The 22,638-nt window shown below is 40.0% G+C and overlaps 1 protein-coding gene across 2 annotated transcripts in view; it reads right to left on the bottom strand.

Annotated features, from left to right (window-relative positions):
• TSPAN12 (tetraspanin 12) overlaps nt 1-22,423 on the bottom strand; it is a 64,106-nt gene extending 41,683 nt beyond the window's left edge. The window contains exons 1-4 of one of the 2 annotated variants that reach the window (XM_058724482.1): nt 22,292-22,423; nt 21,184-21,319; nt 8,861-8,943; nt 7,505-7,640 (exon numbers count right to left, since the gene is read on the bottom strand). In XM_058724482.1, the coding sequence (XP_058580465.1) occupies nt 7,505-7,640; nt 8,861-8,943; nt 21,184-21,249 (285 nt within the window). In that variant the 5' untranslated portion in view covers nt 21,250-21,319; nt 22,292-22,423. Of the gene's footprint in view, nt 1-7,504; nt 7,641-8,860; nt 8,944-21,183; nt 21,320-21,538; nt 21,743-22,291 lie in introns of those variants that run through there. The other variant, XM_058724484.1, reaches the window with a different exon arrangement.
• Between the last annotated feature and the right edge of the window lie 215 nt (nt 22,424-22,638).

Below are 22,638 nucleotides of genomic sequence, written 5' to 3'. Positions count from 1 at the left end.
GAGAAAACGTACAGAATTAAAATATTCTAATTATAAAAGACAAACGTCAGCCCATGCCTTCAACTCAGTTTGTAAAGCCTGCACAGAACATGAAATCCAAAAATATTTTCAATGCTAGTTTCCTCGAAGAGACGCTGAAAAAAATCATCTTTGTACTTAATGAGAAGTAACTGTTACACTGGCAAATATCATTTCATAAATGCTATCTTCTTAAGGACAATATTTCTACAATGTCTTTATAGCTGTGATCACTTTGATGAAATGTGTAGTTTCAAAATTTTAAAGTTCTAAAACTAAAAGAATGGTAATCTAAAGAAAATTCAGGGATAACCACTTATTTTAGAATAACCCAAATATATTGCTCAACAGAAATAGTGATATAACAATGCTTATACATTTCAAACAAAATTTAAAGCAGTGTTTGTCATGTGAACTGAGAAGATTCATCTTAATCTGAGCACATAACCAGGCCCCTTTATCACCCTTTATCTGAAAAAAGGGAAAATTCTATGGATCACAAAGGGTTTTGAATTTATGAAATTTCATGGGAAAAAACTTAAATTTAATTAATAAGCTATTATTTCATCATTAACTCCATGAGACACTGCATAGAGAGTAAATATTAAACATCATTTTCTAAAAAGTTTATCTGAAAGCTATTTCCTCAATGGCTGAAATGACTTAATTCTCTCACCTTTTACGTGTGTCATTTGCCCTCTTGCTTGAACTCTGTACTCTAGGGACACTGATTCCTGAGTCAGTCTTACAGCTATATGATTTTACATAAATGCCTACTGTTTTACATTTGCCAAAGGAAGCCAACAGACTGACAATGTGGAAGCAGAGGACAAAGCAAAACCACAGCACAATTGCTGAACTGACCTCAAGGGAGCATTTGCTGAACCGGTAACCAGCATTCACAGCTGGAACGAACCTTTCAATGGAACATGCTGGCAGAGAAATACCTGGCTTTAAATGCTACGCAGACTAAAGACGTTCACCAAATTAATGGATATAGATTTACATGGCTTATATTTAGTCAAAGCTATCTCATCGTATATATTAAGAAACAACACACAATAAAGCTTAAAATGTTTACTAAGATAGAGTACACCTAGATTATGCAAAGGTCAGAAATATAAAAACTATTCGCACTTCAAACCCCAAAGTAAGCAGAAAGTCCAATGAGCACTCAAAATCCCGTCACAAAGACCCAACACTAAGGGCATGAATATCACACAATTGTCCCAAGCCCCTGTCTTGGACACATTTACTTTTAAAGACATCTGCTTATGTGCTTTTCTGGGGCATAATCAGAGGTAGTCAAACCAACATGACTCAAGAAACAGAAGAGGTCACGGAACTCTGTGCTGGGCTTTTGTGCATACAAAAGCAAGTTGTGCAAACTGAGAGCCTCTGAATCCAGAAATGCCTACATCATCTTCAGTTTCCTCCAACGACCTGAGACCCTTTGTGAGTTTAACAACTAAGTTTGAAAACTATAGCTTTTAAAGAGTTCTAGTTGAAAGGTCACAATAATATGCCTGTATTGCAGAGATGTGTTTTGATCATATGAAAAGTGCATCAGTGTAGAATAATACCTACTTCCTGATGTCAAGTAATACAAATTGTACAGTCATGTACAATTCTTTATTCATAATTCCACTTCAGCAAGGTCTACTGAATTCATCTACCTTCCATCCCCAAAGTCTTGGTTCTGACCCCAGCCATGGCTTTGAAGACTACTGTGTGATCACTAACGGGGCTTCCCAATGCCTCCAACCCTAAGTACTAGAAAAATCCACTGGCTCTTCATAGCCCAAGGGACAACATCAGACTCTCTCCTACAAAGACCTTCACAACTGGGCTACTTCAGGTGTTTTTCTCAGTGCAGTGACACTACAGCCACACAAAATTTCTAAGTTACTCCTCTGCGTCTTTGCACACTTTTCATGTTGTTCTAGAGCCCCTCCCTCCCCTTCTCCACCAGAAAACTCTGATGCATTCAATATCTTTTCAATAGCTCAAATAAAGACCCTCCTTCGAAACCTGTCATAAGTCTCCAGTTGCTCCTTATTCTGTGTTCCCACACTTATTTACTTCTAACTTTAATATTGTATTAAATTTTGTTATTTTCTTTCTATTCCCCCCTTTCATCTTTGTATCTCAAGTGTCTACCACACGCTGGTCAAAGGACATCTGTCTAAAGAGGGAAAAAGGAAAGAAACAGGGAGTGGGAAGGAAAGGAGGAAAGAGGAAAGGATAAATGGCTGGATTCTGTGATAAAAGAAGAGGGAACTATGGTAGAACTTTTATGATAAGGATATTAAAAGAGTATATTTTTAAAGGCTAAATGACCACTGAATGCCTTGGAATTATAAATGAAGCACATTTAAGTCTTAGAGAAATAATGCCAATAATTAATTAATGTATTTTAACAGTAGTGTGGTGTAGTTAGTGAACCTGGCATGCGCTTGAGCAAGGACTCTATTTGAAGGCTAATGATGGCAACTAGCAGCCCTGAATCTTTGGGCACCCTTCCTTCCCTCATCTGTACAATAAATCAAACCACAAAAATTTGCTGTATTTTCTGAGGAAACAAAGTAAAACACTGGGCAGATGCTGAATATGTGGTCAATAATATGATGGACCTTAATTGAGAAACATAGATGCTAGGCTACCAACCAAAATCATAAACAGAAAATAATAAAGATATTTAACTCAATAGTTTAATTTTAACTTAATGGCTTATGACTAGCTATATAATTATAAAGTTTATTACTGCTTGAAAGCAGGCCTTAAACAGAGAGTCTGTAGAAAATTACCATTTAAGATATTCTGGTTTTGCATTATGATTTCAACCAACAAAATACTCAAGGATGGTTAATGTCCTTGTGGCCATTGAAATTTACTTGATTTCCATTAAGAGCATCATTAAAAATCCGGTTCAATCACTGTATATTTTAAGAAAGCTTTACAAGCGCTTCCATATAATCACTAGCTTTATGCAAATTCTCTGGAGTAATAAAAATGGAAAAAAAAAAAAAAAGAAAAAGAAAACCTTCCATTTGAAACACAAGGTACTTGGTCTTGAACTTGTTAGGTGCATCCAACTTCAGTTCTGACCAGTGCCTGACTACTTGTGATTTGCTGGTGGTTGGATTATATTAGCATCATGCTCTGACAAGTGACGATCTCCTGATGGTGACATTCAGCTGTTGTCGATACTGTAAACATGTCTGCTCAATCTGTTTACATTCCCCTGAGCGGGCACAGCTTTCCTAATGCCTGTGTTAATAGCAAGGTAGAATTGCAATAACAAATGAATTTCATTTAGTCTACAACTAAAAGCCTTGGGAGTACCCATCTAAGGCTTAAAACCGATTTCCATGTAGCTGCAATTTCTCTTTAAAAACGAGAAGGAATTTCTGTTACTAAAATCACTTTGAAAGTCATGGCATATGCAAGTTTATTTTCCTAGTCGTTTTTGGTTTGTTTTCCTAACATAATTAGAATTTATTTTTATAAATATACAAAATATATTCTTACAAAGATATAAAAGTTTCTGTTCTATGACAATCTCACATGTATTAAGAACAAATCTAGTTAGAGTAGGGTTGCCAGATTTAGCAAATGAAATTACAGGATGCCCATTTAAATCTGAGTTCCAGATAAACAATGAATAATGCTTTGTGGATGTATATCCCAAATATTGCATGGGACATACTTATACTAAAATATTATTTGTTGCTTATCTGAAATCCAAATTTACTTAGCTGTCCTACACTTTATACAGGAACCCTAAATTAGGGTATTTTAACAACTCGTATCTATAACTCAATAGAAGGGTGAAATTCATGACCAAAGTTCACCAGAAATGTTTTCCTATGGGTGGCCTCTTAGCCTGCCCAGTTGTTGGTATTTTAGGGGGGTGGTGTAAGGAGAGGGCAGGTTGGTTATAAAGACCTGTTTTGAGAGTCTCCCGTTTTTTCTTGATCAGTCTGATAAGTAATGGCATTCTGACTTTTGCTTAACAGCACCGTAGCCCAGTTGCCAGCTCTTTTTGGTTTTTGTTTTTTTGTTTCTCTTTTGATAATCATTCAAAAGATACGGCAGTTCTCAGAGATACTGGTTGTCTTAAAATAAATAAATAAATAATAAATAAATAAAAACAAAAAGCCTCTTCCTATTAATCTCATTTACAGTTCTTAAAAGTGAAACAAGATTTTGAATACAGGGAAATGAATGAGTTGGGTTGAATGCGTTCAACTTCTTTAAATACTAATTAGGATAAAAAGCTAAAGGGCACAAAGGAAGAAAACATGAGAGTTGCCTTGCAAATATTTGCCAAAGACCTAACATCCTGTCCTATTTTGCATTAGTACCCCTCCCCTCCTTTAAGAAGCCATTCCCCTTGTAGTAGAATCCTATCTAATAGGCTCCTTCTTTATTTTATCTTATTTTATTATTGTTTTTTAAAGATGATCATTTTATACGGCGCTTTAACAATTTCACAATATAAGTTTAAGCAATAAACCTGCTTGCAATCAACCCCGATGTTCAAATAACATCCAAAGATAAGGTGGCGAGGATGGCAGTTTATTTGCTGCCCCCAAATGAAGATCTGCTTTGATTCAATTCCAGCATCATTACAGTTTAGTGGGTCAGACTCCTCCTTCAAAATCTCACTCTCCTCATTGCCTTCCTGGTTCCATCTTCCTTCTGAGGTGCTGACCGCTCCTACTTGCGCTGTTCTAATGTCCTGTCCATTATTCAATTTGATAAACATTTACTGAAGCTATAGGCAAAGTGAACAGTTCATATTATCAAGCTGTTTGTAGTCTGGCAGTTTGGGCTGGTTATAAAACAAGGAAATTTATAATAAGGTAAATGTGCCGGGCTTCAAAGGTTGAGACACATCTACTAGAGGCATCAGTAAAGACCCAATGAGAATGGGCTTGGCAGCCAGAAATATTGAGGTTTGAATCAAAGCAACACCCATTATTGTTGAGTGACTTTGGACTCTGAACCTCATTTATAATTCTCTACCTTAGACGACTGTTGTCAAGTTGAAGAAGTGAAAGATCATAGAGAAAGTATTTTATAGAATGTGAGAAACATTTATAAGCACTTAGGAAAAGGCAGCAGAGTAATATAGTGAAGTTGTCACATATATGTCGTACTGGACAGCTATGGTCTGAATACAGCAGATTCTCCATTTACTAGCAAACCTAGACAAATCAGCCAATCTGTGCCTCATTTCCTCATCCATATTATAGAAATAACAGTATCCATTTCATTAGAATTGTGGAGAGGACGACATTGATTAATTCATGTAAAACTCTTCATGTAAAAAAAATTCACGTAAACCTCTACAACATCTGTAAGCACCTGAGAAATGTTAACTACTTTAACATCAGCATCTTTGTCATTATTATGATTCCAGTCCTCCGTTTCACCTTTGCATCGTAAGGTTCTTTCCAGCCTCTCATCACAATTCTCTGTGACTCATCCTGCCTCAAGTAGCGACCAAATTACTTGGTTCTTTGTCAACTTGCTTTATGAGCACTCAAACAGCCTAATGGAATGCATAAATGGTTTTCAAAATGGGTTCCTAAAAGTCTTTGAGGTTCCATGAAATATGCTATCCCACCCTCCCCAAACACACAGTCCAGGGACCACCCAGAGTCACACAAGTTGGAGACAGGGGGAAGACTAGTCATTCTTAAATTGTTGTGTAATGGGACATCATTCTAAGATTGTGGTTTTAAAAAAGGATTCTGAGATTTTTTTTTTTCAACGTTTTTTTTTTGTTTTTGTTTTTGTTTTTTGTTTTTTTTTTTGTTTTTTTTTTTTTTGGGACAGAGAGAGACAGAGCATGAACGGGGGAGGGGCAGAGAGAGAGGGAGACACAGAATCGGAAACAGGCTCCAGGCTCCGAGCCATCAGCCCAGAGCCTGACTCGGGGCTCGAACTCACGGACCGCGAGATCGTGACCTGGCTGAAGTCGGACGCTTAACCGGCTGCGCCACCCAGGCGCCCCTCTGAGATATTTTTTTTTAAGTTCAAAATACCTCCTCCGTCCTTTAAGCTATGAGTTTCATATAAAGTAAGTCCTTGAATTTATGTTTAAACTATTGTCCAAATGTCTTAAGTGACAAAGTAAGATTCCAAACCCTTCTACCATTCTCCTCACTATATACGAAAGGGGAGAAAAGTAAGGTAATGGGCATGTTTCCCTTCTCTGAGTGTAATTTATTTTCTGCAGCATTTTGTTTTCCAATCATGGACCTGAAGAATCCATGAAGCCAAGAGTTATCTAATACATCAACACAGGTTGTTCCTGTGAAATTCAAAGCTTTAGTTCAGTTTTGCACTAAGATTCTGTTTTAATTGTCTTGGGATGGGATCCGGTCGAGCCCTGGCGTGCGGGAGTGGCTCCTGACAGCCACTTGTGCTCATCTCTCCCCTCTCTGCATTCAGGGACACCACTCTGGTGGCCTGAAATCCACGATGCTGCAAGTATTCAACCCATGGAGATCTTCAAATGCTACAAATCAGGACTTTTTTCTCCTCAGATATCTGGCGTATCAACACACCATTAAGACTTTTTTTTTAAGTTCCCTACAAGAAATCAATGCACAGCTAATACTGAATCCTACTGCAAAGAAGGGCATACATCCAATGAATTAATTCTTCCAAAATCTGAGATGTCTGCAATTACATGTTAGCAGCCTCACTACCTAGTGCCACTAACAAGCAATATTTTATACATGCAACATGCTTCAAAAAAAAGCTGTGTGTGTGTGTGTGTGTGTGTGTGTATGCTATAGTTTAAACTGACTCAAATTTTTAATGTTAAAAGAGAGTTGACTAACTTTTTGAATTAAAAGTCTAATCATAGATTTTAGAATCATAGATTTTGCGTGCTGAAGGGAATTTGAGAAGTCGCCTAGTCCAACTCTTTCAGAATCAAAACAAAACAAAAGCCACTAAGATTATGGAAACGAAGGCTCATTTTTATCCACTAACCTCTGTAAAGGCGGTGCTGGGATTTTAATATCTGTCTGCTACTTCATCACCTGAATTTCCACATAGGTTTTTTGACAGGTTTGTTTTTAAAAAAAGAAGAGAGAGAGAAACAAAGTTTTGTCATGTCTTCTTCATTCTAGTCCCAAGGAGCCTGTTTGGGTGGTAATAAGGCTCATGACACAAGAAAAAAGCTCGTACTTTCAAATGAAAATGTCAACACCTAGCCTGATAGAAATAATTAAATAGCATCCAAATTTCCATACCTCATCATTTGAGGACAACAAATACTTGTGCTGAAGTCATCCCCCATGGAAAGAACGCTTCCTTTCTCACAGGATGTTGAACAATTACCACAGATTAGAGTACTGCTATCACGGTTCCCTAAGCACGTAATCTTGTACACTGATGAAAAAATAATGCAGTCCTGGTTGGTCTTTTTACCCATAATAAAGAGAAGATATAAACACCATACCCATGCAAGAAGCAACAGATTTCTTTTCACTGTTCCACAGTATCCTAACATCCCCACAATGATAAGGAAACAGCAAACAGCAATCATGACTGGATGAACCACAGGAAAATAAGTCAAGATGACAGCCTCCTCTACCCTGAAAGAAGAACGATAATGTCACGTTATACATAAAATAGAACCAAAATGCACCCAAGACATAGTACAAGACACAACTGAGATTCGTGTTAATAATCCTTTAAATCATCATGTCTCAAAGCTGATGACTGTATCGCTATTTTCAAAATCACTGCACTACCACTGACTTGCTTGCTTGTCTTATTTTTGTTATGTTTTGTTTAGTTTTTTATACAAGTGGTAGCACTTCTACCTCCACTCATTTAAAATATAAGATAGGGGTCCCCAGGGGCACTTGGTTGGCTCAGCCAGTTAAGCATCTGACTCTTGATCTCAGCTCAGGTCTTGATCTCAGGGTAATGAGTTCAAGTCGTGCACTGGGTTCTATAGTGGGCATGAAGCCTACTTAAAAAAAAAAAAAAAAAGAGGTCCCCAATAAGAAGTCAATCTATTATTTGCTCTGAAGCTTTAGCCTGAGCAAAACACACAGGCCCCACTGAGAAGAATCTCCCTCCTCTTCTCTGATCTGGAAATCCACATGCAGCACTTTCTTTGCTCGGCAACTAATGTTTCCCCCCAATGTGAAACACTGCTACGTAAAAGGAAATTAATCTATATTAAAAGAAAGAGGAAGGAAGATGATTTTGGTAGAAAACTTTATTGCTATGAAAAAAATCATTAACTAGAACCATACTAGTAAGAGTAATAATAACAAAAAATTAGACATTACTGTATACTAAGCTCCACTTTGTTTAGGACTTCACAAAATCTATCTCAGTTAATCCTTCTGACATTTCAGAGTGGTATACGCGACAGTCCCCATTCAGAGATGAAGAAATGGAGACTGGGAGAGGTTAAGTAACTTGCTTTTTGTGATGTTACTGGATCAACCTTTTGAAATTTGAGAAGACAATGGCAATGCTGAGTTTGGTTTTCCTTAGCTGAGGGATATGAAGGTAGGAAGATGTTGGCAGTGATTTTCCTACAGAAAAATAGCTATGCTGTCCTTTTCATGCAAATGTGACACAGCTGACCCACTCTCCAGAGGACAGCAAACTGATATTAGCATACCCAGAAGTTTTCTCTGGGACAAGTGGCATACCTTAATGAGAATGCTAGAAGATGTAACAAAGGTTATTGATTGTGGAAGAGTACTACCGTCTAAACAGGGGCAAAGTTACTTAGAAACTAGGGTCTAAGAAAACCTGATGAAAGAAATCAATCATTAATTATAAAGCTTACCTTGTTTCTGCAGTTAACGTCAGAACATTATTTAGGTAGTCCCTCATCCAAGCAGAAACTGCCAACACACTGATGGACATTAACTGGAAAGAAAAAAAAAACCAAATTGGTTACCAAGGATTTATGCAACATTCTCTGCAAGATTAACAATTTTAAAAATTAAGGATTTTTTGTTACATAACCATTATGCTTTTTTCCCTACATGGCTGATTCTGGGTTCAAGACAGGATTTGCACAGGATGAAGAGGCCACTGAATGACTAAACTATCAGATGTACAAGATGAGCCTAAAACACGTCATATGCAATAGCAAGGAAGCAATGAAATCCATATGACCGATATTGCCAAGAGAGTCACAGGAGCTAACTTGAAAGGGCTTCCATTAGCTAAAGTCGAACAATTTGAGCACCAAAATAATAATAATAATATAATAATAATAATGATAAATGCAATGCTTTGAAATATCACATGCTAAAATCTATGAATTCATATAATACTTAAAACTCACCTGTCACCTTTGTAAAGATGGTGGATACTCATTATTCAGAAAACTGGTAAGAATTAAACATTTATCCTACCTTTCCTATACAAAGGAAAGAGCTGAAGACTTCATGAAAGTTCTTATAGAAGAATTTCTGCTAATACATGCAGAAAGCATAATAGAGTATCACTATTTAACAACCTCACTGAAATAATGGATCTCTAGGCAAAGATCCTCAGCAACTGCCCAAATTATCAGGTTAGTAGTTCTCAGTCCTGTCTGTACATCAAAATCACTTAAGACTCTTAAAAAAAAAAAAAAAGTACTGAGCCCAGAACCACCCTGGAAAAATTCTTGAAAGTGGGGCAGAGACACGAGAAATGTGTAAGGTTCCACAAACGTTCTAATATGTAGTTAGGAGTGCAAACTGTGACACGTGAAAGGCTAGCTTCTAGAAAGGAGAAATCAAGTGGAAGAAAAAAATGCCATACCCCACTGCTTAGTTTTAGTGTCATAAAGAAAAGACAATGTGTCCCCCAACGTGATACGATCGGAAGCACACAGAGATGACTTTGAAGTATTTTTACCGAAAAGTCAACCTGAATCTAACCCAGCCTCCAGCTCTAATTATCAGTTTATAGGAAATACAGGGAATAGATTTAAATTTGTTAAACACCACCATGGGGATGCAATCAGCAAAATTGAGAATATGAGAAATTTCACAGGACAAATGATCCAATTTCTTCAATTAAAAAAAACTGGCCAAGTGGAAAAAAAGAAGGAAGGAGAAACTATTATAAATTGAAAGAAATTTAAGGGATTACCCAATGCAATATGTTGACCTGATCCTGATTCAAACAAAACAATCACAGAGAGACATTCATGAGATGGCTGGGGATATTTTCACTGACTGGATATTTGAAAATGTTAAGAAATTATTGTTTTAGATATGACAGTGGTATGAAGATTTTTTAAAGGATCCTTATCTTTTAGAGATATATGCTGAATGGTTAAATAAATAATCATAATGCATAGGATTTAGTTGGGAAGTGGAGATTATGTTGACAATTGGGTAATAGGTAATTAAGGATTACTTATATTGTGTTTTCGACTTTTGTCTATATTTTAAATTGCCCACAGGTTTTTTTTTTAAAGCAACTATATAAAACATGTTCAAAACGAGTCTTCCTAGGAAAAGTCTTCAACTTTTCAAAAAGTTGAAGGTTAACCCCTAACCCTCTCCTATTTAGATGGATTTCTTTTTCTAAAGTGTGCCTTCTACTTATGTTCTTAAGCACCATATAGTGAAAATTAACTTAATTTGATTTTTAATAATTTCTGTCATCTTAGTGAACATCGATTACCATTATACATCATAGATTTAGCTTTAAATTCATTAAATAATGAATATACAAGACAGGAATGAGTCTGTACTGACTGAGTCAAGCAGTGGTCATGAAAAATGCTTTCTGGATAAAGGCTCAAAGGCAAACAGAACATGTAGAGCTCTATGACCTCTGGTACAGGGAAGTATGGCTACCTGCTCGGAAAATCAGGTGGTGAATTTGCTCATTCTTCATTCAGTGACTGAATACTGAAGTGACTGAATACTGAAGTGACTGAACACTGACTCAACACCTACTATCTGCCTCATACTATTTGTGCTAGATTTAGAGACCCCACAATGAATAAGAGATGCGAGATCCCAGCCTTTGTGAAGCTTCTTGTGGGACACAAGGAATAAACAGATAAAGCAGATAATTACAGACTATAAAGAGTACCATGAAGCACAGAAAAATGAAGTAATCTGTTCAAGGTCTTACAGGTTCTCAGTGGCAGAACAAAGATTCAAATTCAGGCCATTGGTCTTTGGAACTTAAGGCTTAGTCACCAACTGCCTTCCAAATTTAGAAATGACCATATCAGGGCACCCGGGTGGCTCAGTGGGTTCAGCGTCCAACAGGCTCAGGTCATGATCTCACGGTTCTTGAGTTCCAGCCCGAGGCTGCTTCAGATTCTCTGTCTCCTTCTCTCTCTCTGCCCCTTCCTTACTGGTGCGTGTGCACATGTGTGCTCTCTCTCTCTCTCTCTCTCTCTCTCTCTCTCTCAAAAATAAATAAACATTTAAAAAATGAATGTATCTATTTCCACAGTGAGGAGACTAGCCTGCACAGCATGCAGGGATCTTTTTTTTTTAAAGGGAGGGATAACATGGGGGTCAGTCTGTACTTGCCAGGCTAAGTCTGAATGTCTTAACTATATCCTTTGGGGAATAGAGTCTCAGGAGTCATGGCCTAAAACAGATTACGAACCCTGGGACCACAGCTCAGCAAAGAATGAGGCTAGTTATTACTATCCTCTTTTCTGTTAGGAATAAAAAGACTGTAAAAGTAAAAACTAATAAAAGTTACCCCATGGGTCAGCCACAGTTTATTAATCATGCTTCTAGCTTCTGTGAATTTGATGCTTTAACATCTGTTCTACATGTTCAAGCCAGACACACCTTGGTCGGAACAAACTGATAATGTGCCTGAGCCACCTTGCCTCGGCCTCCTGCCCTCCACCACCCTTGAGAAGAGGTCTTCTCCCAGGTTCACACTTGTCATTTTCAAATAAAAACCAACCATTCCAGACCCCACACCCCAAACACCTCTTTTATTGCTCTCTCTCTCACTCTGGGCCACTCTACACCTGCCATAAACATGCCAAGGTCCAGGTGCCAGACAACCAGGGACAGCCCCTATACTCCAGAGGCTGCTGAAATTAAAGTAGCCAATCCAGACCCTACTTACTTTGTCTTGCCCATTTCTTCTTGATGTAGCCACAATGAAAGTACTTGCCCAGTCCCTTTCTCTCTGCCTTGTGATGGACCCCAGTACTTCCCCCTTGGCCCTCGTGATGAGGCATGTACTCTCTCTCTCAGGATCTGTAAGTATAATAAACTATCTTTTCAGTGCTAGTCATCTGATCTTTTGACTTCTCCATAGCTAAATAATAATAGAACCTATTAAAACACACAGGGCTAGCAGGGCACCATGGACTACTTGATTATATCTAAGGCTGCATGCTCTTCCTCTACTTGACTTGTATGTGGCCTTTTAAATACCTTGTAAGATTCACGGGAGCCAGAAAATTCTATTAATGTGATAGTTTATTTACATCAAATTCTTGTGCAATTACAAATAATTCTCTCCTCTCTTTATCATTCTTTAAAGTAATAACTGATCTTGGTTTCCCCATCTTCGAATTTCTTACTGGCTTGTTTAGCCAATTTTCAGTATCTAAGCTCTGAGACAGGTGTCAATAAATTATCAGATTCTTCATCTTGGTATAGTGTATCATCAGTGGTTGTCATCATACACAGTCTTCCATTTATAACAAAAAATGCGTATATCTTTTAAGTGACATATTCCAAAACATTTCTAACAGGGTAGATTTGGTTAAGTGCATGGGTTTTGAAGTAATTCTTCCATTCAAAAATACATATTGATCAACTGCTCTTGGCCAGGTCCTTTGTGATGTGGTAGAGACACATGGATGGGCAGGAAAAGGCATCATCTCTATTCTGTGGTGAAATTTACTAAGAGAACACACCTTAATCAACCCATCAAAGACATAAATGTGTAGCTGCAAACTGTAATAAATTCTGGGAAGGAATAATACTGGTTCCTATAAGAATCCTATTTGTAGTGCCTGACCTATCCCGTGGAGTCAAAGGGACTTCTCTCAGAAAGCTGAGATCTGAAGGAGAATTACACAAGTTCATTACAGAAAGAGCAGTTGGAAAGTACATTCCAGCCAGAAGGAACAGCGAAGATCCCAGGATGGAAGGCTGCATGACATGTTCAAGGAAGGGAAACTGGCATGTGGTAAGAATGGAAAGCCAAGCAGGGACCAGAATACATGGTCTCAGAGGCCATTTAAGGCATATAGTCTTGGCCATAATGGCTATAAGAAGCCATTGAATCAAAAAGCTTTGGTTTGAATTCCACCTGTGATCCTTTTCAGTTATAAGACTTTGGGTGTCCCTGAATCTTTCCTAAGCCTATTTCCTCACATACAAACTGTTAGGAAAATAAGACCGACTTCACAGAGGATTTATGCAATGAAAAGACAGACTAGGATTCTTATATATATTACCTACTACTATCTCAAGTCACTTTTGACCTCAGGGCTTTCTCTTAATCTTTCTCAGTCAGCTTAAGAGAAAAGGCAACGCCTAGATTAGTTCAGAAATGGAATCTTCAGATATTTGAAGGTCTGGCACACGGATAAGGAAGAAAGCTCTGTGATATAGCTATCTATTGCATTGCATGGCCATTCCCAGTTTTGACACCTCTGAGAAGGTACTCATTTCCATTCCTCTCGAAACCTGTGTGTCCCTCCCACTGTGCTTCCTATCTCAGTAAATGGTATAATCAACGCTTCAATCACATAAACTGGCAACTGGGCAGACAGCCTGAACCTCTCCCTCCTCCTCAGTTCTCCATCTAATTATTTTCAAGTCCTACAGATAGTTCCTGCACCACGGCTGGTGAATTCCTCCCCCCTTCCTGCCACTTCTGGCTAGTTCAGGGCCTCATTCTCTTGCCAGGTAATTACAATCGCCTTCTAATGAACTTTCCAGCTCACAGAGTCCACCTCATACTCATCCTTCAGTTAGCTTTAGGAAACACAGATTGAGTTCTTCTGCTTATACAGCTCCCACAGCTGCCCTGAGGGGGGCCTTCCCAGCTCTGGCTTCCACTACCCCCAACTCTTTCCTGGAGAGTCAAGTTTAAACGCTTCAGCAGGGCACAGAGGCCCTCTTCAGTCACCTTTAAAGGATCTCTTCAATCCGTTCCCTGCCTGCTCCTTCCCACACACATTCTGTACTCAGATACAAAAAGCTGCCTGTACTTCTCCAGCAATGCACCATGCAGATCCCCCCAAGCCTCTATGTCTTTGCCCATGAAGTTCCCTCCCAATGCACCCTGCCCCAGCCTTCCCAACCTCCCCAGCAGAGCAACTCAACCTTACCCTTTGAGACCAGCTCAAACAACTAGCATATAAAGATGTTCTCCCAACTCCCTCCTTACCCTGTGGGACAGACTTCACAGAGCAATTATCTATTGTTTCCTATTTTCACCCACCCATCTCATTCCACAGACCACTGACTACAGCCCAACCACACAGCAGAGTACCAGGCCCAACAGTGAGGCCCAACAGATATTAGATGAAATGAATGCGACAATGATTAAACTAAAGGGAGGCAATTTCAACTTGCTAGATGAGCTAAGCAAAATTAGGAGATGCTTCAAGAAGAACTAAGCTTTCTACCACTGGAAGTTTTCCAGTAGAGAGATGCCTGCTGAATTACAAGATCAAAGATTTATATATCAGGTCAGAAGCTGGTTTAAGTGTTCTCAAGCGTCCTTTAAACTACAAGCTTCTACTTGACTCTACTGTTCTTTTGCACAGTAGTTACCCAAGCATTGCAGCTGTGCCCAGAACATTAGTCAAAATAAATAATATCAATACAAAGCCCTATCTTATGGCGAACAAGCAACTCTGAGAATAAAACTGCTTTTTATTATGACATTATTTCTAGCTGCATTAAATGTCTGGAAACAGTTTCATTCTCAAAGAGTGATTTTACTCACTGGGGTTGAGAAAATCATAGCAGTGAACAACATAGAGTGCATGCTGTAGCAAGGAACAAAGCTAAAAGGAGATGAGGTCACCTCAATACAAATCGTGCTATTAAATCTACAAGCACAAATAGTGCAAGCAATTCAGGACCCCTTCCTAATAACAGCATTTTCCACTAGGTTTCCAAATAAAAATAAAATAATTCTTCAACTGTCATTCATTATGATTAAATTCCTAGGAGCACTATAATTATCATATGTAACTAGGCATATAGCTCCTTACATTTTCTCCAATATTGCAAAATATCATTTGTAGTTGAAGAAAATGCTTAGAAAATAACCCAAATATTACTCTAGAGGAATATGCTTGATCTACTACTTAGCAGGACATTTGCCACATTCTGTCTTGAAAAACATTTAGAAAATGCTAGCTCTCAACAAATACTTGTACATATGAAATTTGCTATTGCTGGAGATATATTCTGGGTTTGTTCAAATCTAATTATGTAAAAATAAGTATTGAATCAAGTTGTTTTCTCAATCAGAATTTTACATGTATGCAGAGTCCCTAAACTTATTATGAAATGTGTGCCTTTGGTTTCCACCAAATAATAAGGACCTAGTCATAAGACAGACTAATTCCTTCAACTGTCTGCCATCCATAATCTATAGTCTCATATAAGAGAGCGGTTCAAGGCTCTCTTGCAGAAGTTTAAGGCTGACAGATGTTTAAAACCATCTACCTTAACTTTACTTTTTATGTCAAATCTGGTAGCAAAGAGCAGAATGCAGGAGAGAGATGGGGAATTTAGTTACAGTTCTATCTCTGCAGAGAACTTGGACAAGTAATTCAAACTTCTGGAACCTTTGTTTATCCTGAAAATGGAGAATTGAACTAGGTGCTTTTAAAATTCCCTTTGTCTTGGGGCATCTGGGTGGCTCAGCCGGTGGGTTAAGTGTCCAACTTCAGCTCAGGTCATGATCTCACAGTTTGTGGGTTCAAGTTCCGCGTTGGGCTCTGTGCTGACAGCTCGGAGCCTGGGGCCTGCTTCGGATTCTGTGTCTCCTTTCCCTCTGCCCCTCACCTGCTTGCACTCTGTCTCTCTCTCTCTCTCTCAAACATAAATAAACACTAATTTTTTTTTTTAATTGCCTTAGTCTTAAAAAGGTTTGAAATAGTTATTTACTGAAACATGAAGTTAAATCAAGTCTTGATTATTTGGAGGCTGGCAGGCCAAGGTCAGTACTATTCTGCTCTGCCACAAGGACATGTCCCGAAAAATCCCCCACACCCCTCTCCAAAGTGTGGTCCTTATGAACCATGCGATGGCTCATCTTTGCTCAGTTGGGGCCACACTGTATGAAAAACATGTACCAGCTTTGCCCCTGAGACCAAAGCTTATTTAATATTTATTTTTAAAAAGAACTAACGTTTGTCGGAAAGCTCTCCCCTAGTCACTAGAATTAAAGTAAACTTCAAGGACTTTCAGAGTATAAAGTTAGGGGTAACGATTTAAAAAGTTGTATTTTTATATGACTACATAAATGCCATGTGAATACAAATGTCTACTTGCCAAGAATCTCTGTAGGGTCTGCCACGGGTCAAACACCTAAGGTTCACTACATATGGCCAAGGAAAAAGAAACAGGACATTAACCTTCTGTTATTTCATTTGCCCTGCATATATCCCAAAAGTATGAACTGGATTCCCTGTCCACTTTTAAGGTTTTCTTTTATAAGTTTCTTTTCTTAGTTCACTAGAGTAGTTCCTCTCTGTTGCTACTATCTTTAGTAATGGTAGGTGAAAAACAATGGCTCTTATCTGCCAGTGAGAATGGGGCTTAAAAACTACAGATGGGAAATTATATTTTTAGAAAATAATAAGCAAACAAATTTGATAAATGTTAAGTGCTCTCCAACTTCAAGAACTTCCAAAGACAACCATATTTATCCATAGTTGTAATAGCAGAAAATTATCATCTATGAATGGCAAGCATTCATATCATAAAGCCACAGAAGTTGTCTTTAAAATGGAGGAAAGCTTTCATTTACTCAAATAATATGCCATTTAAATAGTAAAAGTGGGATAAAACTGAAGTGAAAATAGCTCATTTCCTTGCTCCTTTGTGGCCAGAATGTGAATCATGGTTACAAAAGAGCTCTTGGGGCAGTTCACCCACGTGCACCATGTCCCATGTGACCTCTCCCATTACAAACCCACAACACTCATGACAAACCTAGAAGGTCCAATATCTGTGTGCCAGCTCCCCTACAGCTATACCGGGATTGCGCTTCTTCAGAATGTGGAAGGGCCACTCAACAGATGACACATCAAAGTGACTGGATCCATGGCAAGGGAGAGAAGCAGTGCATTTGTGATCTTGAATTGTTTCCTCTTAGACATATCTCTGCCTCACATTCAGAAAAATACTCAGGATGTACTTTAAAAACACACACACAAAGCACTCTGATTTCCAACTCTCAGAACAGCAAAGCAAAATTCGATACGTCCTCAGTTAAGATTTTAGTTTTCTTTTCCCTAAAATCCTTCTGGATACAGAAGGAAAGATGGTAGCAACATAGTAGAAATAGGGAAGGTGGGGCGTGGGGGGACTATTTAAAATGCAAAATGAGGAGTAAAAGGCTTCAGCTTTGAGCCCAGAGGTAAAGAGGGCAGGTTTCTCAATCCTGCAAAACTAGAGGCAAGAATAATCCCCTCTCCATACTCAAGATGTGAAGTGTGATGTAAGAAGTTGGGCTCATACGCTACACTGGTTTGTTCTGCTTCTAATCTCAATGAGAGCTGAACACAAGGACTAAAGCCTTGCTCCTCAATACGTGAAGCCCCTGCCACACTCAATCAGACTCTGTATTCTAACAAGACGCCGGTGGGGGGGGATTCGTAGGCACACAACAGGTGAGAAACGCTGCTCTGGAGGACTTGTTAGGAGTTGGGTAGCTTATCCCTTCCTACTGAGGGTGTTTACCTCTCCACTGCAAATACATTCACCCCCATTTCCAGTCCTACAACTTCTATCACACTTGGAGAAGAAGTTTGAACTTTGAGTCCCTGTTCTGCCACTCACTAGCAAGTTATTGAACTTCTCTGAACAACCTCTCTCTACCCAAAAAAAAAGAAACAAACAATTTTCCAAGGCCGTTGTGAGAATTAGATGAGACAGTAGTGCAAGAATGCCCAGGAATGTGCCCAGCACAAGGCTGAAAACTACATCTGACTCAGTAAGAAAACACAAGGTCTGCAAACATTGTTTTAGCACTGAAAGAATAATGCCGATTCTCCCAAAGTTGATATACATCGCATACAATTCCAACAAAAATCCCAACAGATAATTTTAATTATATCAAATAAGCTTAAAGTCCACTGGGAAAAAGAAACCCTGACTAAAACAAGAAAGGCAGGTGCTTTGAAAGAACAGAAGAACAGAAGAAAGAGTACATAAGAACAGAAAGAACAGAAGAAAGAGTATATAAACTCTTATTTAAAACAGCCTATAAAAATTTGTTGAACTGTTGTATAGTAACAGCATAAATGAAATCAATGGACAAACAATAAGACAAACGTAAATGGTAAATATGACATACTTACTGAATATGAATTATAAAATGAAATAACATATATGAAATATATACGTGTCTAAAGAAAATGATGCTCATGTTCATTGGAGAAGAGAGGAAATAAAAAACAAAGCAACAGTAAAATAACACTTTAAACCTTTCAAACCGACAAAAATTTCAAAGTGCCCTAACACCAACAAGATGGCAAGAAATATTTGTGTGCATATAATGGGGTGTATCGGTGTTCCTCTTTCTAGGGAACAAATTCCCCGGGCGGGATTTCTGGGTCAAGGAAATGTAGCAGTGGTAGCAGTATTAATCCCAGGAATAACAATTGCTGCCATTACCACCACGGGGGTTCCTTTGAGTGAGCACTCCACCTCCTGATAATCTACTTGAGCGTCATTACTGTAGCAACAGCGGTAACAAACACAAGTACTACTACCTACTGTTACTGCCACCACATAGCACATTTAGGCACCACTGTTCAAACCCCTTGTGTACATTAACTCTAATCCTCAGGACAACGCTAGAAAAGAGGAACTATCATTCCTATTTCACAGGCTAGGAGACTGAAGCACTAAATGTGACTGGCAAACGGAAGAAGAACTGTATAAAGATTAGCTCTTTTGTTGTCGTCTGTGTCACATATCCTCCCACAAAGCAATCCCACTCCTGCCACTTGAACCCGCATGAGAAAAAAACCATTTTAACAAAAATATATTGTGAATATACATATAAATGTACACGAATGGGTATATGCGGACAGGTATGAGTAAATACATCTTTGTACACAATTTTAAAAGATACAGAGGTTAACACGGATTATTTTGTTGGAGGGGAAGTTGGCAGAAGAAGAGGGCTGGAGAAAGGGGGAAGGGATCTCAATAAATAAATAAAATACACCCACAGAAAATGAGAAGGCTGAGGTACAGGATAACAACAAAGACATGACATTTTACATTTTGGGGAGCTAGAAAGAGCCCTGGAGGAATTTAAGCAATAGGTTTTTTGAAGCAAATTCAGTAGTCGGAAGAGCAATATTTTTGTTCAATGATTGAGGTTTCTTTCCTCCCACATAATACAGATTATTAAGAAAATTTCCAAATCATTGTTCTTTGGACAACAAAAGTCCTAGTAATTTCAAGACTGAGAACACAGTAATCATTCACGTAAAGGCACTCTCCGGGACCGAGAAAGCTGAGTTCTGCTACAGGAACTGTCACCATCAGGCCATCTGACCTCTGACCAGTCACTAACCTACCCTTAGTTTTCTCATTCACAAAGTAAGGAAGTTCAACCAAGTCATCTTTAAATTCCTTTTTAGTTATAAAAGTATGATGATTCTATAATTAAAAAGCATAAAGTAGAAAAGTGAAAAACCAGTAAATTGAAGTGATAATTACCACACATTAAAAAAAAAAACCACAAAGTTCAAAACCTTAGTAACTTTATAGCTAAGTAGGTGATTTAATGATCCATTGAAAAAACATACATATTTAGAATTAACATCTGCAATGAGATCAATTAGTGATTTTACGTTTCCAAGTGGTGAATTTAACTATGCAATGATTTCTAATTCTCATGTAGAAAAAAAAAAAGTTGCCAATTTAGATATCTTTTCAGATTACTCACGGAAGGAAGGCTTAATCTGTCACTTCAAAATGGAGCCACCCATAGGGACTAGTTGAAACCAAAATGTCATCCTCTAGAGACCACTTGCACTAGCCTTATGAAAGGAGGCTGGTCAATGCCAGCCAGTTGGCCAGATAAATAAACCGCACATTAAAATTCTAACAGAAAATTTTGAATATAAGTTATTAATAGAATACAAAATTGGCAAAAATTTACTTGCTTAAGGATGACAACTTCTTGAAGCAACATTAAAAGTTTTAATTTTTATATTTTCCTCATAAATTTTATAAATAATAATGTGATTTATTAATAACACTTAATGAAAATTTATGCCTGGGCGCAAAGCATAGAAAGTCACTAGCTCATACAGCATAAAGATTTCCATGAGCTTGTTAAATTTTATGTATTTTATTTCCTTAAATGGTTATGGGATTTTCCAAAAGCATACACAAAATTCCTTAAAACTTTGCCAACTTAGTAATAGTTACATGAAAACCACCTTTGCAGCCTGGATGGACTCTACCGGTAGAAAAATCTACCCAGTCTTTCGATAGGCTATCTATGTATGAATTCTCACGAAAACATAGTAAGACTGCTTTACGCCAACCAGATTTTATAGGCTAGGATGACGTAAGGAAACAATTTATGGCTTGGACAGTTATCTGAAATTCCTGAAAACAAGCAGTTCCCTAAGTAGTGTGCCATAATTTTCTTATCTACAAGCACAAGCACGTGCATTTATTTATATCCCTAGCTTAACTTCAAGTCTAATTTTACTGCCACCAGTATCCAGGCGTCGATTTCTTTTTTCTAATTACAAATGGCACTTCAGCTAGATCAAAGGCATTTTAAGGTCAAAATGGACTTCTCTGAAAAATAGAGGGTGTGATCCTCTGTAATTAATTAATGTTTAGCCATGCCCTTTGGCGCATTAAGTGGTGGCTGGAGGAGACCGAGTCCAGCCGTCCCCACCTGTTGGTGCAGTGGAACTGTTTGACTTACCCAAAAGAGCAGATTGAGGGCATAGAGAAGGCAGCGCAGGCACTTCACGGAATCTTCTCTGGCCATTGTGAGCCCCGTATGGGAGAAGCCCCATCCTTTCACCACATCCTACTCTCACCGGCAAAGTAGCTGCGGTCTGCAGGGGGCGGGGAGAACAGGGCACTTCTCATCACCGCGCTCCTCGCCCCCGCCCCCCCTGCCCCGCAGCCCACCCCTCCTCTGCAGCTCTCAGCTGGGTCCCGAGTCCGGCCCGAAGCCTAGGTCATTTGAGACATCGCTTCATCGAAAATCATTTGTTAAAGTTGTAACTGTAACCTCAACTCCCCTAAAGTTCCAAACCGGCTTCAGATAACACCTGCTGAGAAGAGAAAAGATTGACTCCCGGATGAATGAAGGCACACAGTAAACTCCCGTTCTCGGGGGACGCGCGGCGGTGTCCTCTGCATTCTGATGAGACGCTCTGGAAAACGTCCCTCAGTCCACGCCCCCCCCCCGGGGGGGACAGCTCAGCTCGGAACCGTCCCGAAGGTTGGAAACCGCACTACCCCTGGGAGACGTCACCGGCGCCGCCGGCGAGTCCGCGGGTGCGAGCGTCCCCCGCATTAGGACAGCTCCCGGGCCCCCCAGCTCTCCGCACCCCCCACCCCACCCCGCCGCGCGAGTGTGAACAGGGGGCACTGGGGGGGGGGGGGCCGAGGCGCTGAGCTGGGATTCCGCCCCGCGACTAGGGTTTCTCGGGGAGAACGTGAGAAATGGTGCTCCGGCCCGGAATGATGGATTAGCCGGGGGCGGGGGCGGGGAGGGGCGCGGGGGAATTAGGGCCGGTGCAGCTGTGCAGACGCCGGGTTAGTCACTCACGGCCCCCTCCCCCGGCCGCGGCCGCGACCCCGCGCCGCCGGAGCAGCACAAAGCCGAGCGCGGTCCCCCGCCCCGCCACCGCGCGTCCGCGCGCCCCCGGCAGGGCGCGGTGGGGGGGAGGGGGGGAGCGCCGGCGGCGGGGGAGCCCCACCGCCAGCCTCTAAGTAGTTTAGCACACAGCGCCGGGGACAGCCGCCGGCGGGCTGGCGGGACGGCCGGCTGGGGAGACGGGAGACGTGCGGCCACTCACCGTCGGCGCTGGGCTCCGCGCCCCACTCCCGCCGGGGGACGGTCGCGGACGCACTGCGGGGGCTCATCGGGGCAGGGACGCTCCTCCCGGAGAGCCAGAGGGCTGCATTGGCTCAAGGAGGAGACGCTTCCTTCTCTTCCTCTCCCCCGCCGCCGCCGTCGCCGCCTCCTGGGAAAAAGAAAAAAAAAAAAAAAAAAAAAAAAAGAGTCCTGGGCAGCAGTTGCTGGAAAGTCTCTGTTAAGCCACCTCCCAGCGCCTCTGTCCCTCCCAAGTCCTCGCCAAGTCCGGACGAGGCAGCGGCGGCAGCCAGGGCCAGCTGCACAAACTCTCAGCGCATGCTCCGGCCG

This window comes from Neofelis nebulosa, chromosome 4 (genome assembly GCF_028018385.1).
Source record: "Neofelis nebulosa isolate mNeoNeb1 chromosome 4, mNeoNeb1.pri, whole genome shotgun sequence".
Taxonomy (NCBI): Eukaryota; Metazoa; Chordata; class Mammalia; order Carnivora; family Felidae; genus Neofelis; species Neofelis nebulosa.
Note: the sequence above shows the minus strand (reverse complement) of the source record. Positions and strands in the feature narration are given on the sequence as shown.